The sequence below is a fragment of the Equus caballus genome, chromosome 21, assembly GCF_041296265.1.
Source record: "Equus caballus isolate H_3958 breed thoroughbred chromosome 21, TB-T2T, whole genome shotgun sequence".
Classification (NCBI taxonomy): domain Eukaryota; kingdom Metazoa; phylum Chordata; class Mammalia; order Perissodactyla; family Equidae; genus Equus; species Equus caballus.
Genome location: NC_091704.1, coordinates 10623122 through 10645745, shown reverse-complemented (window position 1 = coordinate 10645745; position 22624 = coordinate 10623122). Strand labels below are relative to the sequence as shown.

General features: G+C 47.3%; 1 protein-coding gene across 6 annotated transcripts in view; it reads left to right on the top strand.

The window, feature by feature from the left end:
* The window catches only part of LOC138919875 (ral guanine nucleotide dissociation stimulator-like), a 136441-nt gene that overhangs the window by 95630 nt on the left and 18187 nt on the right, over positions 1-22624 (top strand). For 4 of the 6 annotated variants that reach the window (XM_070246466.1, XM_070246465.1, XM_070246468.1 and 1 more), the window contains exon 1: positions 5904-6746. Coding sequence is in view for 1 of the 6 variants with exons in the window: in XM_070246463.1 (XP_070102564.1) it covers positions 245-476 (232 nt within the window). In the remaining 5 variants the exon portion in view is untranslated. The other 2 variants (XM_070246463.1, XM_070246469.1) reach the window with 2 other exon arrangements.

The window sequence follows — 22624 nt, the reverse complement described above, 5'->3', positions numbered from 1 at the left end:
GACCGTCTGTCCTGTCCCTCAGGCAGTGTCTTTGCAGTGCTGCACACAGGAGATGGCCAAAGAGATAGGAGATGGCCAAGGAGATGGCAGATGGCTTCAGTTACTCCATGTCCCTGGACAGAGGGTAGATGCACCAGGCCACCAAGAATGACCAGGGTTGGTCTGAGGTGACTGGGCACAGAGGGGTCTCCTAATCCAGGACCCTGAGATGGTGCCACTGACACTATGTCCCTCCTGGTCCCAGCCAGCCTGAAGATGAGTCCATTTTTTATCCAAATGAGGCCTGCAGGATGCATGCTCTCCAGGTAGGAGTGATAGAGAAGCTGTCAGAGTCCATGGTCCCAGCCTTCCTGGGTAGAATCATCTGCAACATCACCACCTTCGTGTGCAACTACTCGGCCTTCAGCACATTCCACCAGGTCCTGGACCAGCTGTTTACTAAGCGAGTGCCCGCCTCATCCTCAGCACTGTGGTGACTCTGCCCATTGCCAGCTGTAAGTTTTGGGGATGTCAGCACATCTCTCTGAGCCTCAGTTTGGTCTTGTGAAAAGTGGGGTGGGAGACAATGAACATCATAGGGTTCTCCCAGGGATGAATGAAACCAGCCATGGCAAGCGGTTCCTGGTGCCTGGCTTTACAGAGAGAGCTGTGGGACAGGCAGTGGTTGTTCATGGTGATTATTTCTCTGTCTCCCATAAAACTTACTCTTCCTCTTTCATCACTGACTTGTGGCCTTTCTGAGTTTGATAAAGCACCTGGAGAGCACACTGTCAAGGAGTTTGAGATTCCATCCAGCTGGTCCTGGTCCTCGCCCTTCACATAGCCAATGAGGGATTTCTGAGGCAGCAAAGGGGCCCCAGGACCCACTCAGATATCTGGGATGGTTCCAGTTGGAGTTCACTCAACAACGTGTATTAAACACCTACTCCACACTAGACTTCTGGAGACACTAAGCGTAACTCAGTGAATGAAGCAGACACCCTGTCTGGGCCTCAATTCTAGTCAGAGAGACAGTCAGTCACTCTTGACATCATTCACAGGTCCCATCCACCATACATCCTGTGTGACGCCTTCATACCCTCTTGGACATCTGGAGGCATCTTCCCCCTTTGTGAGTGGGATGGACCACAGGACCACCTACAAAAGTTAGTGGTCTTTGGGTCCAGAAGGAGGGTTTCCTGTCTCTAGAGGAGAGGGTAGGAGGAGAATATGCAGGCCGTGGCTTTGCCAGGCCTGGAAGAACACTGCATCTCAATTATCTTTCGATTCCCATGGAGGGTTAAGTTCTGGTAGCTTCTTCTCAAAGAGGACAGGAGTATAAGAGAGCTTTGTATGGGTCCCAGGCCCCCTGAGAACCAGAAGGGAGTCTAGGCTGAGTTGTCCCCTAGAGACCCATCGCCACCAGAGTCCCAGCTCCTTTGGCCTCCCTGTCTCCACATCCACCCCTTGTGACAACCACCGTCAGCTCCAGAGCAGGTGGTGCATGAGCAAGCTGCTCACAAATCTGCCTGAGTCTTCGTTCCATTAGCCCACGTGCATGGAGAGCTGAGGTGGACGTTGGGCCTTTGGGAGAAGAGTATCAGTGGGAACAAGAGGTTGCCACAGACTCTGTGTTAAACCTGCTGCAGGAGCAGGCCTGCCACTGCCAGGAAAGCCAGGCAGGGTTCAAGGCTGGGATGGGGCTTTCCCCTGGAAGGCATGGTAAGGCACAAGGGCCCCAGTCCAAATGAGAGTGCCTTGGGAGGGCAGTGTGGAAGCAAAGGCCAGGCCTCTCACCCTGTGGCCCATCTGCCTCCCCCTAGTACTATCTATTTGATGCTGGGAAGCTGGCTGGACCAAGGACAGGATTTCAGTGAGCCCCTGCAGTTTCCCTGTTTGACGGTGAAGCTGGCCACTGTTCATGTCAGCTCTGGTGGCTCAGACCCAGAGGGCCAAGCCTGCCTTCTGCCGGGCCACCTGGAGCATCTCATGGTCACTGAGACTGAGCAGAAAGGTGAGGGGACTGCAGTATGGGGAAACTGCCTGTGCTGGGGTTTATGGGCTGGAGTTCTCTTAAAGGCAGTGTAGTCTTTCCTGTCTTTGGAGAGTTACAGAAACTGTCAGGTGTGTGGGTGAAAATTTCTCTTTACCCTGCTCCAGAGCCACCTCCAAAGCTCCTGCCACTTCCAGAGCCAGAGCCAGAGCCAGCTCCAGCCCCCGGGCTAGAGCCAGCTCCACCTCCAGTCCCATCACCTGTGGTAGAGCTGGAGCCAGCATCCCCTGTGTCGGCCACTGCAAGGCTGGAGGAAGGGCCACCATTAAAGTCAGCCCCAGTGTCAGCTCCTGCACTGGAGACCACTGGACGCTGGGCTCTACTGAGACTTCCAGTTCCATCTGCAGCAGTCAGGAGCCCGCAGGATCCAGCCCCAGAGCCCACCTGCCCCTGGGCCGTGACCACCGAGGACCAGCTGCGAGAGGAGAAACCGAACCTCTTGGACTTCTCTCCCCAGCTGGTGGCAGAGCAGCTGATGAGGATGGCTGCAGTGAGCAGCAGAGCTCATAGGGCAGGTGGCCCCTGCCTTCCCGGTGCCATGAGCCACCCCACACCTGCCATTCCCTGCTCCAGAATCCAATGGTCTGGGTCCATATCCCTGCTCCCTCCCTTACCAACACTGTGACCTGGGAAGCTTTCTTTCCCCCCAAGCCTTCCCTGCCCACTAGAGAACAGGAGACAATAAACACAGACACTCAGTGCAAGTGCTGCACTTTGTGGCTGTGCCGATGAATGAGGTGGAAGAGAGTGGAAGCTGGGCAGAGTCTGGCCCTTTGGTGGAGGATGGGTGCTCAGTGAAGTGCTGCCAGGTCCATGAGGCAATCACCCATCTTCCCAGGTGGCCTTGTCATCTTCAGCACTTATTAGGCACCTGACATGTTTTGACCACAGTGGAGACAATCAAAGCCAATGGTTGGCGGTGCCTCGGGCGAATGTGCATGGGAATGGGGAGTGGGACCCAAGGGTGACTAGAATGAGGGGAAGATGGCCCTAGAGGTGGGTAGGTGTGGGCTGCATCCTGGAGCTTGGAGGACGTGAGACAGGGCTGGGGGAAAATGCCCCCTCCTTTCTCCACAGTACCGTGTCCTGTGTCATCTTGTCCCAGGAGGCTTCTGTGGATACAGACAAAACCCAGGGACTCCCACAAGCCTCAGACCACATCCTCTGCTTCCTGAGTTCCAGCTGTGCTCCCACCCTGACTGGGACTATGTGAGACTGTGGACACTGAGCTGGGGTGTGACAGGACCAGGTGATACTCCAAATCTTCCACAGGAGCTGTTGAAGAAGTTGGTGCCCACCCACTGCCTTGGGCCCATCTGTTCCCAGAGAGACAACAGGGACTGCGAGTACCTGGCATCCTCATCCCAGAGAATATGACACATACCAACACCGTGGCCAACCATGTGATTGCCACCTGCCTCAGGGACACAAGCATGACACCGCAGGAGGGGCCACGGTTGTGGAGGATCCAGGAAGCTGAGGTAAGTTGTGGAATGCCCAGGGAGGACCTCTCTGGAGTTGTGGGGATTGCCTCTTGTTTCTCAGTTCTCAGGATTGAAGTCTCTGGTCTGAGTCCCTGTACTGTCCCTCGACTCTCCCTGACCTTGACTTGAGGTCCCAGTGGGGACAAGCTCACTGTGTTAAACTACAAATCCTTGTGCCTGGCAGTGTTACTCGTTGGGTGTCAGGTGTGCCCTCCCTGGGTTCCCTGGGCATCTGTCTGCCCCAGGACAGAAGTCCATGAGGGGACAGAAGCCAGGGGCAGCAGAGCTCCAGCTCCCCCTCACAGCTCAATCTCTTCCCTTCCCCAGGAGTGCCGAGGCTTAGGAAACTTCTCTTCCCTCCACACCATCCTTTCCGCTCTGCAGAGCCCTGCCATTAACCATCTCAGAGACCTGGAGACAAGTTTCCAGGTGGGTAGGCTGCTCTCCAGCCAAGCATCATGAGCGTGAGGTGGACCAGGCAGCCTGCATTCAGCCGGCATGTCCCCCAAGGTCAGCTGAGACCACCTGGGAGACAGCGAACGCGGGGAACAGGGACTGAGCTGCGTGCTGGGTCTCTGAGTCTCTCAGGGCCCTTAGGCCATCAGTTTTTCCACAAGGATTCATTTTCTTGCAGACCAGATCCTGCCTTGAGCCCAGGTGGAGAGTTTCAAGTGTTTCCTTTGCAGAAACGGAAGTCTCTATCCAGCTGAAACTGACACTGTTCCAAAGAGATCTGTTTGGGACATATGGGAATGGAGGCCCCAGGGCACAAGAGGAGAGGCCCCCTCCTGAGTCCCAAGGGTACATTAGGGCTCAGAGCACCCCAGTGAAATCCCTCATCCAGGCCCCAGGCAGTTTGGATCTGCTGGGTTTTCAAACAAAAGGGATTTGCCCCTCAAGCACCCCACAGTTTTTCTTTCTTTTTTTCCCCATGCCTCAGTAATAGTTCTTGAAACTTTAAGAAGTGGTGCAGGAGAGAGCAGCACGTGAGCAGGAAGCTGCTCCTGATGGTAAACTGGAGGCTGGAGATCTGGAAGGACAAGAGGGGTGAGGGGATGGGAACCACGTGAGGGGATCCTAGGAGGTGAGGCGCATGGCAAGGCTCGGCCCAGGCTGGGGTCAGAGAGCCCTGTGAGAGTGGGGCATGCCAGAGCCACTCGGCCAGGCCCCCCAAGACACCCTGCCCTCCCCCTCCCTGTCTGTTCAGCTGGGGTCTGGACACACCCTGGGAGTCCAGAGGTCGGGGCCTTGGTCAGATTTGGAGCCAGGGTTGCGGTGAAGCAAGCAGGGACAGGGCCTCTGACTGGGACGGGGAGCAGCCTCTCCTCAGTGGGTCCTTGAGCAAGTCACTGCCCCTCTGGGGGCCTCAGTCTCCTCCTCTGGGAAGTGGAGGGAAATGATCAGAGGTGCAGGCCTCCCAGCGGGGTGCTACCATCCAAGGGAGGACAGGAATGTGAGGAGATCTGTGCTGGCTCCTTGAGATGTGAGGGGAGAGCAGTGATGATACGCAGATGACTCTGAGTCCTCAGGAGACTCCTGGAAGCAGGTGACATTCTCCTCACACTTTTCAGATGAGCAAAGAGGCTCAGGGAGGGCTGGGCAGGCCCAAGGTCACACAGGAGTGAGTCCTGGAGCCAGGACTCGTCTAGAATCAGAGCACCCTGGAGGAGGAAGCAGCAGAGGCAGCAGGGGACTGGAGCCTGATGGCCAGGGTCTGAGTTCAGGGGCCTTGGGGGACATGTGCAGGGGAGTATGGGCGCACTGACCCTGTCCTCGGCCCCGACAGGAGGTGACCTCCGTGTTAGAGACTGCAGAGAGGGCCCGCCAGGGAGCCCAGGAGAGGCAGCGGCAGCAGGTGAGGGTGACTGTGGGGGAGGGGTGTAGGAGTCAGAGGAGAGGGGGCGCCTCCTCCCAGCTGGAGGCCTCCCTCAGGAGAGGGGCCTTCCTCCTCCAGGGCATCTCCTATAGCCACAGAGCCTGAAGTGCCTGCATTGGCAGTGAGCAGGGGGAGGCCTGGAAGGGCTGGCAGCAGGACAGATTTGGGGTGGGGAGGGACAGGGGCCACACCCCCTGGCGTTGGCCGACAGCCAGCCCTGGGACGTGACTGGTGGGGTTTGGTGCTCCTGGAGGGGAGGGCAGGAGGGGATTGTGGGTGTTGGGGTGTCCCGAGGATCCTAGGCTGCTGTGTATGGGAGTGTGGGGTGGGCAGGAGGCTCAGGTGAGGGGTTTCAGAGGAGGGTTCATGGGGGTACCTGAGAGCGGGAGCTCATCACCATGCCCATCCCGATGGCGGCACAGGGTGTCATCCCCTCCCTGGTGACATTCTTCAGTTCCCTTGAGCTGCTGGATGCTACGATGGAGGATTATGTGGAGGTGAGTGAGCCCGGAGGTGGGTCCGGGGGTTCAGGCTCCTGAGGGTGGGGAGGAGAGAGTCCTGCCCTGAGCCCTGAGCTGTCTGCATTTGGCAAAGGTCCTCTCAGCAGTGACTCCAGCCTCCTGTGGTAGCCGAGGCATCAGGCCCAACACAGTGATGAGTGATGCAGGCTCTGCGTAAGTCACCGTCCATGTTCCCTGGGCTGTTGAGGCCCTGAGCTGCAGGAGGTTGTGTCTGAGCTGGACTCAGTCCCTCCCTCTAGCCCTGCTGATGTGGAGAGAGAAGTTGAGCCCCTCTGAGTCAGGAAGCACATCACTTTCTGAGATTTTCCTTCCTGCCTGAGGTCTCCGTCTCCCTGTCTGTCATCAGAGAGGGTTGGGTCACGAGGTCTCTGGCGTTAGCTCCTCTGTGCCCCCCATCACAAAGCCCTGTTTCGTGCACACTTCCTGACTCCCTGGGATGTACCTGTCACCCCACTGCAGAGGTCCCCACCTCTCCAACAGTACCCCCCACAGTTCACCTGTTCCTCACACAGTCCCTGCCCCATAGAGGTGGACACATTCTCCTACCTGCAGAGGATCAAAGCACCCAGTCTATGCAGGCTGACAAGTAGCCTGAGGGCTTGCTCTTGTGTAGGGCAGTTCCCTAGGGCAGGCTGCCTGCCCTGGCTGATCTGGATTATTTCTGTGCTCTAGTTGGTTTGGCCAACCCCCGGGCTGTTGGGCAGGGGAAGAACTTCAATGCTGTCTGCCAGCACCTGTCAGCATGCCTGTACTAGGTCACAACAATGGCCACCACCAATGTCTGTCTCTGGAGACGTCTCACCTCTCACAGAGACACACCCAGAGCCTACCAGGTGAGTCTCTTTTCACCAAAGGACTGTGCAGCTTTCTTTTTGGTGATTTTAGGTTTCTCTCTGATATGGCTGAATTTGTGCCTGGGCCCTTTAAGACCCGGTGTTTTCCTGCTTTCATCTGATAGCTTTTCTGGGGGTATTGCCCCATTGCAGTTAATAGGCAGCCAAGCCAAATAGTAGGGCACTCATCTCAGTTGTGCTGAGTCTGAAGCATGCTTATGGCAGTAACAGGCCCCTGCTCAGGTCCCCACTTCTCCAGGGAGGGCTGTGTACCTTAGGGTGGCTCCTGCCCTACTGGCTGTGAAGGTCCGTGGTTTGTGAAGGTGGCTTTTTCTCTCCAGAAGGAATTTCTGCCTCTTCCGCCTCAGGACTGTCCCTTATTGTGGGGGTTCTTTTCATCCAGTTTCCAGTTTTCTCTCCAGGGTAATTTTTCCAAGAACAGTTGTAACCCAGTTCTGTTTGTGGGAGGAGGTGAGTTCAGAGTCTGCCTATGCTGCCATCTTGATGTGATCCCTACTGCCTCATCTTGATTTACAAGCAAAACCTGGAAAATCTCCCCAAACAAGTGGTTTTTGGTTTCTGTAGGAATAATATAGAAAACATTGGGGCCAGCCCAGTGGGGCTGGCAGTGAAGCTCACATGTTCTCCTTCTGCTGTCCAGGGTTTGCCAGTTTCAATCTCGGGTGCAGACCTACACACTGCTTGTCAAGCCATTCTGTGGCAGGCGTCCCACACATAAAGTAGAGGAAGTTGGGCACAGATGTTAGCTCAGGGCCATTCTTCCTCAGCAAGAAGAGGAAGTTTGGTGGCAGAGGTTAGCTCAGGGCTAATCTTCCTCAAAAAAAAAAAAAATGAAGAAAATATTAATGTTACCTTTGGTGCTGAAACTCAATTTTGTGGAGTAACATTCAACCTCAATGTGAATTTCGCCATGTTTCTTTGGCTTTTATGGCACTGAGAGCTGAAGCATCAGATCAGAAGGTAGGACTTAGAGGCTGTGGACTACATTTCCCAAAGGGCAGGAGGCAGGGAGACTGGCCTCTTACTTTTCATGTAAAGAGACTCCTTTCCCATTAGGCAGCGGGTGGGAGGAGCATGGCTCCTGATTTTCCTTGGCTGGTAGTTGACCAGTACAGTCTCCACCTCCTGCTGGTTGATCCCGTTTGCCACGCCTCCCAGCTCGCCCTGCCTGCCCACGTGCAGTGCAGTGGCACGTGGCTGCCCCAGCTCCTCTGGCGCCCCAACTCCCTGCTGCCAACGCCTCCACTCTCCCCAGGCTCCCCACTCGCCCCGCCCTTCCAATCGCCCCTCCCCTCCAGCTCGCCCCGCCCTCCCCTGGCTCTGCCTCCTCACTCACTCGCCCACCCGCTTGCCCCCCAGCTCCTGCTCTTCCTGAGCCAATGGGGAGGCCGCAGACTTCCGGGCCAGGCGGGGCAATGCCGCCTCAGCGTGGAGTAGGCGAATGTGGCGGGAAGTTCCTGCCTGTTGCACAGCGATGCGCCTGAGGCAAGCGGTAGAGAGGGCGCGGCCATCCCCTCCAAAGCGGTCCCCCTGAGCCCAGTGCCCCGCGGGGCTGTCCCGGCCAGGCCTCGTCCCTCCTGGGCGGGGGCGGCTGGTCCAACGCGCGCCGCGTCGGGCGCTCCGCCGGCGGAGGACGGTCTGTGCCGCCCTGGCCCGCGAGGCCCCGGCGTCCGGGCGTCTCTTCCGCGGGGAGCCCGGGCGGGAGCGCTTTGACGGGGCTCCGCGGAGACGAGGAGGCCCTCGGAGGACGGCGGGCAAGGCCGCAGCGGGCGGGAGGGCCGCTCCGAGGGGAGACGCGCCCTGAGCCCGGGCATGGGTCCCGGACAGCCTTCCGGGCGGCGGCGCGGCCCAGGCCCGCCGTGTCCGCTGAGGCCTGCGGGGCGCTGTCCTCGAGGGCAGGGGCGGGGGGCTCGCGGGCTGCACAGGGCTCCTCGGTCCCTCCGTCCCCTCCGTCCCCGCTCCCCAGCGATGGAAGACAGTCCAGGCAGCTGTCTCAGGCTCAGAGAGGCTGCCTGCTGTGCACACCGCGTGTGTCTCCACTCCCCGCTCTCAGGGATGCTGGAGAGGGACAACCGGAGGGATGGGGAGGGACAGCAGGCCTCGTCCTGGTCCGGAGGGAGGGGGGAGGCCACCCTTGGCTCCTGGTAGTCCGCCTGGTTCTCTACCTGCCTCCTCTGGACTCACCTGGTTTTGTCTCGCCTGGTGTGGACACCTCCTGTCTCTCCCCATCTCCCTTTTCTGGAACAACATGGACCTACCGGTTTGCTGTGGGAGTGCACTGGGTTTGGGGACTGTGGAAAAGCCTCCTGAGTTCTTGTTCTTCTTCCCTTTCTTACTGGGATTGCCTGTCTGTTGAGTCTGAAATTTGCAAGCATCAAAGAAAATGCAGGACAGCATGTATTTTTAAGAGTTCAAAGCAGGACATAGGCACCTTACTTTTTATGACATGCAGAGCAGGATTCTTTGGGGAAGAATTTGATCTACAATCGTAAAGCAATTTCAGAGGGAAGCAAGAGTGTTTCATAGAATCATTTTGTTCTGCGCCTTTTTATGCTGTCCCAACTGGCGTGTAGTGATTGGCATTAAACTTCTGAGTAGATAAGGTGATGTTCATCTGCTCCCTGTAGAAGGGAAGGTCGCTTAATGGCTTTCTCTGCTGAACGGGCCACAGATGGTGTTCTCTGTGCCTTGGGACAGTGCTGATCAGATTCTGAGTTAACACAGCAACACAACCTCAATAACAGTAAACTGTGTTAAGCGTTGCTGTCATTTTAGCGCTAATATCTATATTAATAATCTACACGAATTTTTATAGTGTAACGACCTCCTGTTGTGTTCAGTGCTGCAAAAGTTGTTAAACCAATGAGATGATGCAGGGATGTGTCAAGCGTAGAACCTAGCAGATAGCAAGTGAGAAAGTGCCCAGGAGATGATCATACAGAAAGCTTATGCTAAGTTGTCTAGCAAGATGCAGTGTGTATTTTAAAAGTCGCAGTAATGCTTTCAAAATGTTGGAAGTCCCTAAAATTAAATTCTTAAATAGGGCAGCTTTTTTTATGTTTGAGAACTACTGTGAAATAATTACAATTATTATTATTATATGAATGTCCCCGATATCTGAAAAAGAAAAAATAAGATTTTTATGTTGACAACTATATATTTTTCCTTAAAGTCATCTTTAATAAAGTATAATGTACTTTGAATAGAATTTTGACTTGAAAAATAAAGCTTCCTGGAAATGAAGCAAAGCTTTTAAGTGGACCTTCTGTACAATGAAGAATGAGTCCTGGATTCCTGCCAAAGTGCCGGCGCTTCTGTCTCGATACCTGAGGCAGCAAACCTAACAAGGATAAATGCTGCCTCTGTGTGTGTGTGGAGGAGGCTCTCATGACATTGGTGTTGATGGGTTTTGAGAATGGGTTGGTACCTGTATAGGTCTGGAGAGTAGGTTTCAGACATGCCGGGTGAGGTTATTATTCCGCGTGAGCAGAAGTGGTCTGATTTGTGCCCCAGATGTCGGGGGCCTGCTCAATGTCGGGGACTGTGCTGGAAGCAGAATCTGTTCTTGCTACTGTAGTGTTTTTTGGAAGCAAGTTGTCATGGTTTTAAACTAATAGACATCATTCTTTTTGACTGCAGTTATCTAGCATCCAGCACACAAGAGGTCAATAAATGTGTAGGGCATGTTTGAAGACAATATGGAATTTTTGGTAAGGATGCAAGATTAATTAGAAAGCTTATAGAATCCTGGCAAAGCATGTGGCTAGGTGGTGTAACATGATGTGTTTGTGCCCTAGGATGTCTCTGGCCCTTTTGCCCACAGTTCCTGGGAGGATGTTCCCACTTGCCATTATAAAGATGCAAAAAGGGCCATGCCCTTGGATTGTTTCCCCTTGGCTCCTGAATGATAGTTAAGGACCTGACATTTGAAGGTTGCTGTTTTGCCCTCATTTTAGGCACTTTTCCAGTGATTCCTGCTCCATCTCTCCCAACGTTGAGTTAAATCTTTGCACTCCAACTCAAGCATGTTCTCCTTACTGTTGTTGTTCTGGATGACATAAGGACAGCCCTTTGAAAAAGAAAAGCTCTCTAGAGAGCCTAGAGAGGTAGAAGGTGTGTGCTTTCCCTCAATGGGAATTAGATGTTTAATATTCAATAAATACTAATGACAGGAAACTATTCTACTTTTTGTTAATCTTCTTCAGTAAATTTGTTAAGAATATTCTCAGCCACAGCATCTTTGTCATCTTGGAAACATCTATTGTGAATCATATTCTTGATTTCGTCTTCATGTAGGTACGTGGGCTTTGATGATTCTTTGCCAGAACTCCTGTCCTTCCCTGGCTCCCTGGCCCATAGCATGGGAACGAGTACGGCAGGGTCTGAAAATTAAGTTAGACATTGTTCGTGCTGGTAGATATTTAGGGTGAATATTAAACATGTACACACAAGAAAATGTTTATCAAAAAAGCCATATACATAAAGTGGGAGGATGTACTAGGTGGAATCATATAATTAAATGACAAGGTTCTTAGTTTGAGACTTCAGAATGTTCTGTTGTATACTTTTTAAGCAAATAGCAGACTTTGTTGGAAAGACACATTTGTCTTATGGAGCTCAGTATCTGGAACAAGATAGTTGGTCCTGCAAGGAGCTAAATGACAACTGGAAAGTCATTAGGATCCAGGGCAGCACCATCCCACACTTTTGGGGGCTTTCTCATACTTTCCTATGCATTTATGTCATTTTCTCTTTGCAAACTGTCTGTCTAGCTGCCGTTGGCTTGTAGGGCAGATATTCTGCTCCGGACCTAGCTCCTTGTTTCAGAACCAAAAGAGACTCCATTCTCTATCTAACTGTGAACTGTATCTGAAATTTTCCACGAAGTCATAAAGTTAGAAGTCTTGTAGCTAAGGTCACTACAGCTTTGTTTCTGGTTAATTGCTGTTTCTCAAGGAACAGCTGAACAATTGCCACCGTTGGGTGATTCTGTATATGAATGTGTTGTGAGCACATTTCACAATACCAAGTGTTAGAAAGTGCCCTTAAACCTTTAGTCTTCATAGGCTACATCTGGGAGACCCAGAAACAGAAACTTTTATGGTTTCAACAGGCAGTGTTGCTTTTTTTGACTTCTCCTGGCAGTGTACTATGTAATGTGGCCACAGAGCTATCAACGTACAGATTATATCTAGTTATAAAATGTCATAAGAAAAAGGAACAAACTGTTGACATAGGCAATGATTTGGATGGAGCTTAAGGCATTGTACTGAGTGAAAAAAGCCAATCTGCAAAGGCTGTGTGATTGATTCGAGGTACACAGCATTCTCAAAATGGCAACATTATAGAAATTGAGAAGAGATCCATTTTTCCACGGTCACAACTGGGGGTGGAGGGGGTGTGGCTCTAAAGGGGTTGCCTGAGGGAATTTCTCTGGGGTAATAGAACAGTTCTGTGTCCTGATTGTTCTCATGGTTACAAGGATTTTTATGCATGAGAAAACATCATAGAACTCTACACACATCTAGGGAATTTCAGTCCAAACTGAAATTCTACTAAGTAGTTGAATGACTAATGCTTTATCCGTGTCTATTTCCTGGTTTAGATCACTGTGTTGTGCTTGTCCTTTGTATGGCTCTACCACATTTTATTGAACCATTCACCCATTGAAGGGCATGTGGGTTGTTTCTAGTTTTTGACTATTACAAATAAAGCTGCTCTGAACACTCATGTACAGCTTTTGCGTGAATCTATGTTTTCATTTTTTTAGTGTAAATGCCCAGGAGTGCAACTGTTGTTTTCTACATGGTTTTGGAAGAGTTGGACATCTGTAGGCAAAAGGAAAAGAAAAAAAGAAAACCAAGGTGTAAACCTCATGTCTTCTGCAAAAATTAATGTTAAATGGATTCATTGGATCATCTTTTTTGTCTTCATTCAAAATCAGTTGGCTTACACTGCAAACAGCATTCCAAAATGAAGATGGGAGGAAACGAGTGAGCATTTAGGTATGAAAATGAATGCAGACTTGGGAAGGTAGGACATGGCTCGAGTCTTGAAGAGAGCATGTGTGCATTTGAGAAGAAGGGGAAAACGTTCCAGAGAATAACATGAGACAAGACAGGTGGTAGAGAAGATAGGTCCGAACTGGCTGTTTCAGGGAGTGACATGTGTGATGAGGAGGAGGGAAGGAAAGGAAGGATAAGTGGTTCATGAGGATAGAAAACTGCTGGCTAGGTTGTAGAATTGCTAATGAGTTTCAGTGGAAGTTCTTGAGCAGGAAAAAGCTATTGGAGAAATGGTCTTGAAGGAACGTTGTCTTAGGATCACGTATGGCAGCGATGGGTTGGTAGAAAGAACAAGGTATAACCTTGACCCTTATGTTGATTTAGCGCTTTGTGTTACAGCTGTCTTCCCAAAAGCTAGAAGAGTGGTGTCCCTTCAGGATCTGAAGTACCTGGGCTTTCCTAGAGGGATAATGGTAGATTTCAGATCCTTGTCATGACTTTGGTGATGGACACTGAGGACTCCGCTGGACTTTGAAGCTAGGAACACTGCTTTTAGTAAGTTGTACATGTCAGAAGAAGAGCCCTTTGTTGGCTTATTGCTGATGTGGATGATGCTTCTTCTCTAAACTGTCTAAGAGGTAAGCAACTGAAATGAGAAGAACACACAGAGTTCATGAATTGGCCCAACGAGGAAAAGTTAGATCGCTTTTCTTTATTTTGATTTAATCAGCATGTGCTGATACTTGTATGTGAAGAACTATACAGAGAATGGTGAGGAACAGGGTCCTTCCAAATCACTGAGGAGCCGACAGGGACACATGGCTCTAATTGCAGCATTTGGGGTTTTATTCTGAGGGAAGCATTTCCAGTCAGTGAGGACATCGTGTACTTCCTGCCAGTGATCCAGAAGATCTTCAAGGATAGAATAGGAACCTACAATAGTATACGAACACTTCGCTTATAGTCAGCGGGATGTGACAAGTGACAGCCCTCGAGCCCTAACTTCTTAATTTGTGACTAAACGTACTCAGTTCCTCTTTTCTTAGAGCCCACTTCATTTCTTGATTTCTTACTTGGAGAAAATTATGCTTTTTTCTAATTCATCTGTGGGAATCCGATTTGGCTTCTGCTTTTTTTTGTGCATTTACAAGTTGATCTTAGATATATTTTAGGCTTCTGTCCTTTTTTTAAGACCACTACAAAATATAATTTATTTAATGTCAGACAAACTACTACATATCAAAGCATTTCTGCTTCTTTATTTAGAACATGGAAAAGCATAACATCTTGTTTTTCCAAAAAAAAAACAATGATGACTTGCTGAGCAAAGGATTTTACTGCCTAAGAGATTCCCATGACGCGTGTTAATGAAAGACTGGTGGTGTGGAAACCTTTAGTGCAACCACTTCTTTGTCTTCAAAGTGCCTTTTCTGTTTGATTTGACTTCCTTGGGCTAATTCTTCCCTTTCAGTCTAGAAGTATTTTCCACTGAATGTGGAGATTGATCAAGAATACTTCACTTGTGTTTGCTGCCATTCAGTATCATCACAGAATTTGTGGGGTTTTTATGTGCAGAAGAGCAAGCTCTTACAGTGCTATGCAACCTGCTCTGTTCATTTCAAACTATCATCGTTTGGCTACTGTGCCCTAGTGACTGCTTGACCAACGTGTAAGCGGGGCCACGGCATCCTGACCAATGGGCATCAGTGTAAGCAGCCTAGAAAGCATGGGTCAGCACTTACTGTCTTTGTGAAGGGCAGGATTCCCAGTCAGGGATGTCCAAAAGTCTGCCATACTGAACTTTCATGCTAAAGGGATGTCATTATCTGGCTCAGCTCCTGACTGAGATTCCATGAATATATGAATAGATGAATATTTTGTGTGGCTCTTATAGAAGAAGGCACTTGGGGACAATCCAGATACTGTTCTCTCCTTCATCACAGGATGGCTTCAAAGAATCCTTTCCCCTTTCTCCTGGCCAGCTAGGTTTGCAGTGAGCAAAAACCTGTTCAGACTTTGTGCCAACACTTCTGGAATATGTGACACTTCATTTGTTTTCTAGAGCACAGAAGTTTGAAAGTAATTTCCTGTTTGTGCTTTCGACAGTGACATATGTCAGTGGAGTCAGGTAGATCTGAGTTGCAGTATTGACTGCTCTGTGACATTAGGGCAACCTGATTTTACCATCCAGTCGAGGTTCAATCCTACCTGTTTCATGGGAGGGTTGTCAGAATTGACTCTGAGATGTGTACACGAATCACTTGCTATAATGTGTGGCCCACAGTCCGTGTTCAACATATGTTTGTCATCCTCACCACTTGAGCATCCCTTAAGGTGTTTTTCTCTGGAGAGTGATCTGAAACAAAAAACATTTTTCAACTCATTTCCCACTGATCTCAAAAGCCAGGTATTAGATGTCATCACACTGTCTGGTCTGGTCTACCATGCATGCCTCCAGTGACAGGAAACTCAGCAACTCTAGAACAGTGTTTTTCAACCATGGGAGTAATGACATTTGAGATAGGTCGTTCATTGTGGTGGAGGGTTGTTCTCTGAATTGAATGATGTTTAGCACCAAACTTGGCTAGGGGGGCAAAATCATCCACAATTGAGAACCACTGCTCTAGAGACAGCATATCCTCTTTGTTTCTTTTTTTTAAAAATGAGGTCATCATGGGTTATAACATCGTGTAATTTCAAGTGTACATGATTGCTTCTCAGTTTCCCTGGAGACTGCATCGTGCTCGCCCGCAACAGTCTAATTTTTATCCATCACCATATATATGTGCCCCTTTACACCTTTTGCTCATCCCCTAACCCCATTCCCTTCTGGTACCCACTAATCTGTTCACTTTACCCATCTGTTTATCTTCCACATATGGATGAAACCTTGGGATATTTGTCTTTCTCTGTCTGTCTTATTTTCACTTAACGTCACACCCTCACACTCCATCCATATTGTTTAAAATGGAACAATTTTGTCTTTTTTAATGGCCGAGCAGTATTCTGTTTTATATATGTACCATATCTTCTTTAGCCATTCCTCAGTTGAAGCACAGTGGGTTGCTTCCACATATTGACTATTATGAAGAATGCTGCAATGAACACAGGGGTGTGTAAATCTCTTTGAGTTGTTGTTTTCCATTTCTTTGAATATGTACCCAGTAGTGGGATAGCTGGATCGTATAGTATTTCAGATTTTAATTTTTCAAGAAATCTCCACCTGTTTTCTATTGTGGCTGCACCAGTTTACATTGCCACTGGCAGTCTTGTAGGGTTCCCTTTTCTCCACATCCTCTCCAACATTTGTTATTTTTTGTCTTCATCATTATAGCCACTCTGACAGGTGTCAGGAGATAGCTCATTGTATTTTTGACTTGCATTTCCCTCATAATTAGCAATGTCGTGCATCTTTTCATGTGCCTGCTGGCCTTCTGTATATCTTCCTTGGAAAAACGTCCTTTCATATCCTCTGCCCATTTTCCAATCTGGTTGTTTCTGTTTTGTCACTGAGTTCTTTTTATATTTTGGAAATTAACACCTTGTCAGATATATGATTTTCAGATATTTTCTCCCAGTTGTTGGGCTGTTCTTTTGTGTTGTTCATGGTTTCCTTTGCCTTGCAGAAGATTTTTAGTTTGATGTAGTCCCACGTGTTTATTTGTTCTTTCGTTTCCCATGCCTGTGCTGGCATGGTATTCAAAAAGATGTTTCCCAGACCAATGTCAAACAGTGTACTGGAAATGTTTTCTTCTAGGAGTTTTATGATTTCAGGTCTTACCTTCAAGTGTTTAATCCATTTTGAGTTAATTTTTGTGTACAGTGTAAGGTAAGGGTCTATTTTCATTCTTTTGCTTGTGGGTGTCCAGTTTTGCCAACACTGTTTTTTGAAAAGACTTTCCTTTCTCCATTGTATGCTCTTGCCTCCTTTGTCAAAGATTAGCTGTCCACAGATGTGTGGTTTTATGCCTGGGCTTTCAGTTCTGTTCCATGGATTTGGGTGTCTGTTTTTGTGCCAGTACCATGCTGTTCTGATTCCTAGAGCTTTGTAGTATATTTTGAAGTCAGGGATTGTGAAGTCTCCAGCTTCGTTCTTTTTTCTCAGGATTGTTTCGTCTATTCTGGGTCTTTTGCTGCTCCATATATACTTAGGATTCTTTGTTCTATTTCTGTGAAGAATGTCACTGGGATTCTGATTGAGATTCCATTGAATCTGTAGATTGCTGTAGGTAATATGAATATTTTAACTTTTTATTGTTCCAATCCATGCGCATGGAATATCTTTCCATTTCTTTATATCTTCTTCAGTCTCTTTGTGTAATATCTTATAGTTCTCAGTGTATAGGTCTTTCACCTCTTTGGTAAGATTTAGTCCTAGGTATTTAATTCTTTTGTTGCAATTGTAAATGAGATTCTATTCTTGACTTGTCTTTCTGCCAGTTTGTTTTTAGTGTATAGAAATGCAACTGATTTTTGTAAGTTGATTTTTTTACCGTGAAACTTTTCTGTAGTTGTGGATTCTTTCTAATAGTTTTCAGATGAATTCCTTAGGGTTTTCTATATGTAGAATCATGTCATCTGCAAACAGTGAGAGTTTCACTTCTTCCTTTCCAATTTGGATACATTTTACTTCTTTTTCTTGGAAAATTGCTGTAGTCAAAACCTCCACACCTATGTTGAATACGAGTGGCAAGAGTGGGCACCCTTATCTTGTTCCTGTTCTTGGAGGGATGGCTTTCAGTTTTTCACCATTAAATATAATGTCTGTGGGTGTTTTGGGACTTCGTACGATTCCAAGAATTTGCTATTTCTATTAGGTTATCCAATTTGGTGGCTGGCATATAGTTTTTCATAGAATTGTCATATAGTCCTTTGTATGTCATGATATCCATTGAAATTTCTCCTCTTTCATTTCTAACTTTATTTAAGCCTTCTCTTTCTCTTAGTGTGTCTGGCTAAGGGTTTGTTCAATTTTGTTTCTCTTCTTCAAGAACTTGCGCTTAGTTTCATTGATCCTTTCTACTGAGTTTTTAGCCTGTTTTTCATTTATTTCCGCACAAATTTTCATTACTTCTCTCTTTCTGCTGACCTTGGGCTTTGTTTATTCTTCTTTTTCAAGTTCTGGTGGGTGTCATCTTGAGATTTTTCTTGTTTTTCTTGAGTTGGGCCTGTATTGCTATGAATTTCCCTGTTAGAACTACTTTTGCTGCTTTCCGTAAGAGTTGGGATGACGTGTTTTCCTGTGCATATTTATCCAGGTTTTAAAAATCCTTTCCTTTGGTTTATTTAGATCCAATTGTTCTTCACTAGCAAGTTGTTTAGTCTCCACATATTTGTGATTTTCCCAGCTTTTTGTCTTGCCGTTGATTTTTAGTTTCATAGCATTGTGGTCAGAAAAGTGGCTTTTTATTATTTCAGTCTTCTTAAATTTACGGAGGCTTGCCATTTCTCCCAGCATATACTCTATCTTTGAGAACGTTCCATGTGCACTTGAGAAGAATGTGTATTCTGCTGTTTGGGGATGGGATGTTCTAGATATATCTATTAAGTCCATCTGCTCAAGTGGTTCACTTAAATTCACTATTTCCTTGTTGAGTTTCTGTGTGGATGATCTATCTCTTGATGTAAGTGGGGTATTGATGTCCCCTACTATGATTGTGTTGCTGTGAATTTCTCCCTTAAGGTCTGTTCATAGTAGCTTTATGTACATTGGAGCTCTTGCATTAGGTGTGTATGTATTCACGAATAGTATCTCCTCTTGGCAGAAAATCCCTTTTATCATTGTCTCCTGCCCCTCTTTGTCTCTCCTTGTCTTTTTTATCTTGAAGTCTGCTTTGTCTGATATAAATATGGCAACAATTGCTTACTTTATTTGCCGTTGTCTTGGAGTATCGTCTTCCATCCCTTCACACTAAGCATGTGTTTGTCTTTCAGCTGAGATGTGTTTCCTGGAGGCAGCATATTGTTGGGTCTTCTTTTTGAATCCACCCAGCTACTCTGTGTCTTTTGATTGGAGAATTCCATCCATTTACATTTAGAGTTATTATTGATATTTTAGGGCATAATACTTTAATTTTATCTGTTGTTTTCCAGTTGTTCTATGTGTTCACTGTTTCCCTTCCCTTGTATGTCTGACTGCTACTTCACTTGGGAAGTTTTCTGTGGTGACTTTGTCAGTTTTCTTTTTATTTATGAATTGTGGCTCTGCTCTGATTTTTTGTTTAGTGGTTACTGTTACATTTGTATAAAACATCTCGTAGGTGAGATAGTCCATTTTCTGACAGCCTCTTTTCTCCATTAGCCTAAGCCGTTTCCATCCCTTTCCTGCACCCTGTCCTGTTTTTCATACACTTTTGTTTCTTAGTAAGTTCTTTCTTGCATTGAGTGGAAGTGTACTTTCTTATTTCTCCTACCCATCCTGTGTTTTGGAGACACGTAGTACAGGCTGAATCCCAGTTCCACGGAATATCCTTAGAAATATGCAAAGATGGTCATCAAGTCTTCTCAGTCTTTTTGAGTTGAAACACCTCCAGTTCGTCAGCCATCCCTTACAAAACATGACTTCATGTCAGGTCACCACATTGGTAGTTTCTTTGTTTTTAATTCATTTTTAAGCTGTAGAATTTGGAAGGAAATGCACTACTCTAGGCATGGCTTGATTAGCAAAAGACTCATGTCTCATATTAGAGCAATTTTCTTCTATTAGTTTAGGTAAGAGTATTCCCTTTCTTATTATGCATACTGTATATGATTACAACTCTATCCTTTTGATGGGCACATCATACAGTGATGACCACATCATACACTGAGTTAAAGAAAAAAGAAAAGCACTAGATCTAACTATACATTCATCCAGTTTTTATGCATTAGTTTTGGGGCTAAGCCTGGGAATTTATGTTTATCCTGTTATATTTCTTTTGATTGGGTTTAAGTACAATCCTGATTTTGGTTGACTCTAAGGTTTCTAGCTTAAAAGAACAAGTAGGTGATTATGCCATCAGCTGAGATTGAAAATACAAGAGAAAGGAGTTTGTGTACATGCATGCATGCGTGCGTGCATGAAAGGAGGACTGAGGATGGAAGCCTGAGGAATCCCAATATTAAGAGGCAGCTGGGAGAAGGAGTGATGTCAGCATCATGGTGGAGTGAGCTTGCCCAGGGCTCTCTCCCCTCCAACATACAACAAAAAAGAGCAACCACAGTCCAATGGAAAACATCCTGATGGCACAGGAATCCTCAGAGACCGAGGGCAGTCAAATGAGGGAGGTCAGTGGTGTTGTACCCGTCCTCAGAGGAGCTGGAACAGGGTAAGAGAGAACTTCGCTCCCTCCCCTAATGTCTGGGATCGCTGCCATGGGAGGCTCCATGAGGATAGGACTGGGGGAGGGGCTGTGCATCAGCAGGATTGCTCAGGACTCCCTAGTGCCCTTGCAGCCCAGACAGAAGCCCTCTAACTGGGTGAAAGATTTCTCGTTCGGTGACCTCATTATGCCAAGACCCAAGGAGAACAGATAGATCTGATTGGGAAAGCTGGGTCTGCATGTAAGAGTAGGTGCCCCCCGACCCCCAACTTGTGCTATGACACGCCATCTTGGCTTAAGGTTGAGGGCTCAGAATACATGGCTCTCAACCCCCATCTAGCGGTGACAGGCTGTAACTGCAACCAAATTATATCACAATGGGGAAGACCTGTCTATCTTCCAGCATCTGTCCATCTTCCAGCATCTGTCAAGTCATCAAATCTCCAGACCAGAGGGAAAACAAGCACCCAGAATTATGTCCTGATGACTCAGAAATAAGTAAACTAAATGACAATGAATTCAGAATAGCTATCGTGAAAAAACCCAATTAGGTAAAGGAAAATATAGAGAAGCCAAAGAGTTCTGGAGTTACTTTACAAAAGAGATTGAAACTATAAAGAAGAATCACTCAGAAGTACTAAAGATGAGAAATACAACGGAAGAAATAAAACATAATATGGATTCCCTGAATGCCCGTGTGGACGCCATAGAGGAGCAAATCAGCGTAACTGAAGATAAGTTGAAGGGCTCCAGATAGAGGAAGACAGAGACCTAAGTCTAAAAAGGAATGAGGAAAACCTCCAAGAAATAACCGACTCAATGAGGAAATGCAATATAAGAATTATTGGTATCCCCAAGGGCGAAGAAAAGGAGAATGTAGCAGAAAGCATGCTCAAAGAAATAATAGCAGAGAACTTCCCAAATCTAGGAAATGAGAGAGAAATGTGTGTGGAGGAAGTTTCAGATCTCCTAGATTTGTCAATGTAAAAAGACCTAGTGCAAGGCATATAGTAGTAAAACTGGCAAAAGTGAGTGAGAAAGAAAGAATACTCAGTGCAGCAAGGCAGAATAAACTAACCTACAAAGGAACTCCTATCAGACTTTCAGCAGATTTCTCTCTCCGCTCCAAACTACAACCAAAGAATTGGAAAAACTGAATTTCAACCAATAATCCTAATGACAAACAGAAAACTATAGCAACAATATGACGGAGGATGGAGAGGCTGGCACCATGCTTGGAGGACCTGGAACAGGGTAGGAGAGAACTTTGTTCCCTCCTCTAGAGACTAGGATCTCTGCTGCGGGTGAAGGAAGGAGTGGGAGAGGGGCTGCATGACCAGGGGATGAACCAGGACTACCGCCGCCGGTTCAGTGGAAACCCGCTGATGGGGGAAAGCTTCCGTGCATGGGGACCCCATGAAGGCTGGGCCCCGGGAGACCAGAGAATGAGAGCAGATGGGAAGCCAGATCGGCACATGAAAGAAAGTGCCCCTCCTCCCCGAACCCGTGCTGGGCGCTGCCATCTTGCCTGAAGGTGGAGAACTCAGAACACAGGACTTTCGACCACCGTCTAGTGGTGACAGGCTGTAAGTGCAACCGAATACTACCATCATGAGAAAAAACCAGTCCTCTATCATTCAGCAATTTATAAAAGCTCCAGACCAAAAGGAAAACAACAAAAACACAGGATTAAGTCCTGAGGACTTGGGAATACATTAACTAAGTGAAAATGAGTTCAGAGTAGCTATCATCAAAAAACTCAATGAGGTTGAGGGAAAAATAGAGAAACAAGTCAACAAGTTCTGGAGTTACTTCACAAAAGATATTGAAACTATAAAGAAGAATCAATCAGAAATGCTAGACATGAAAAATACAATGGACCAGATAAAACAGTATACGGATTCTCTGAATGCCTGTGGAGACACCATAGAGGAGCAAATTAGCATGCTCAAAGATAGACAGGCTGAATGGCTCCAGACAGAGAAAGAACTAAGGATTTAAAAGAAGCAGGAAAATATCAGAGAAATAGCAGATTCAATGAGGATAACGAATTTAAGAATAATTGGAATTCCTGAGAACGTGGAAAAGGAAAATAGAGCAGAAAGTGTGCTTAATGAAATTATAGAATAGAACTTCCCAAATCTAGGGATTGAGGGAGAAATGTGTGTGGAGGAAGCTTTCAGATCTCCTAGATTTGCCAATGTAAAGAGACCTAGTGCACGGCATATAGTAGTAAAAATGGCAAACATGAAAGACAAAGAAAGAATACTCAGGGCACCAAGACAGAAGAAAATAACCTACAGAGGAACTCCTATCAGACTTTCAGCAGATTTCTCTACAGAAACCTTACAAGCTAGGAGAGAATGGAGCGATGTATTCAAAGCTTTAAAAGATAAAAATCTTCAGCAAAGAATACTCTATGCAGCAAGAATATCCTTCAGATATGAGGGAGAAATTAAATCTTTTCCAGACAAACCAAAGTTAAGGGAATTTGTAACCAAAAGTCCTCCACTACAAGAAATCCTCAAGAAGGCTCTCATACCTGAAAAAA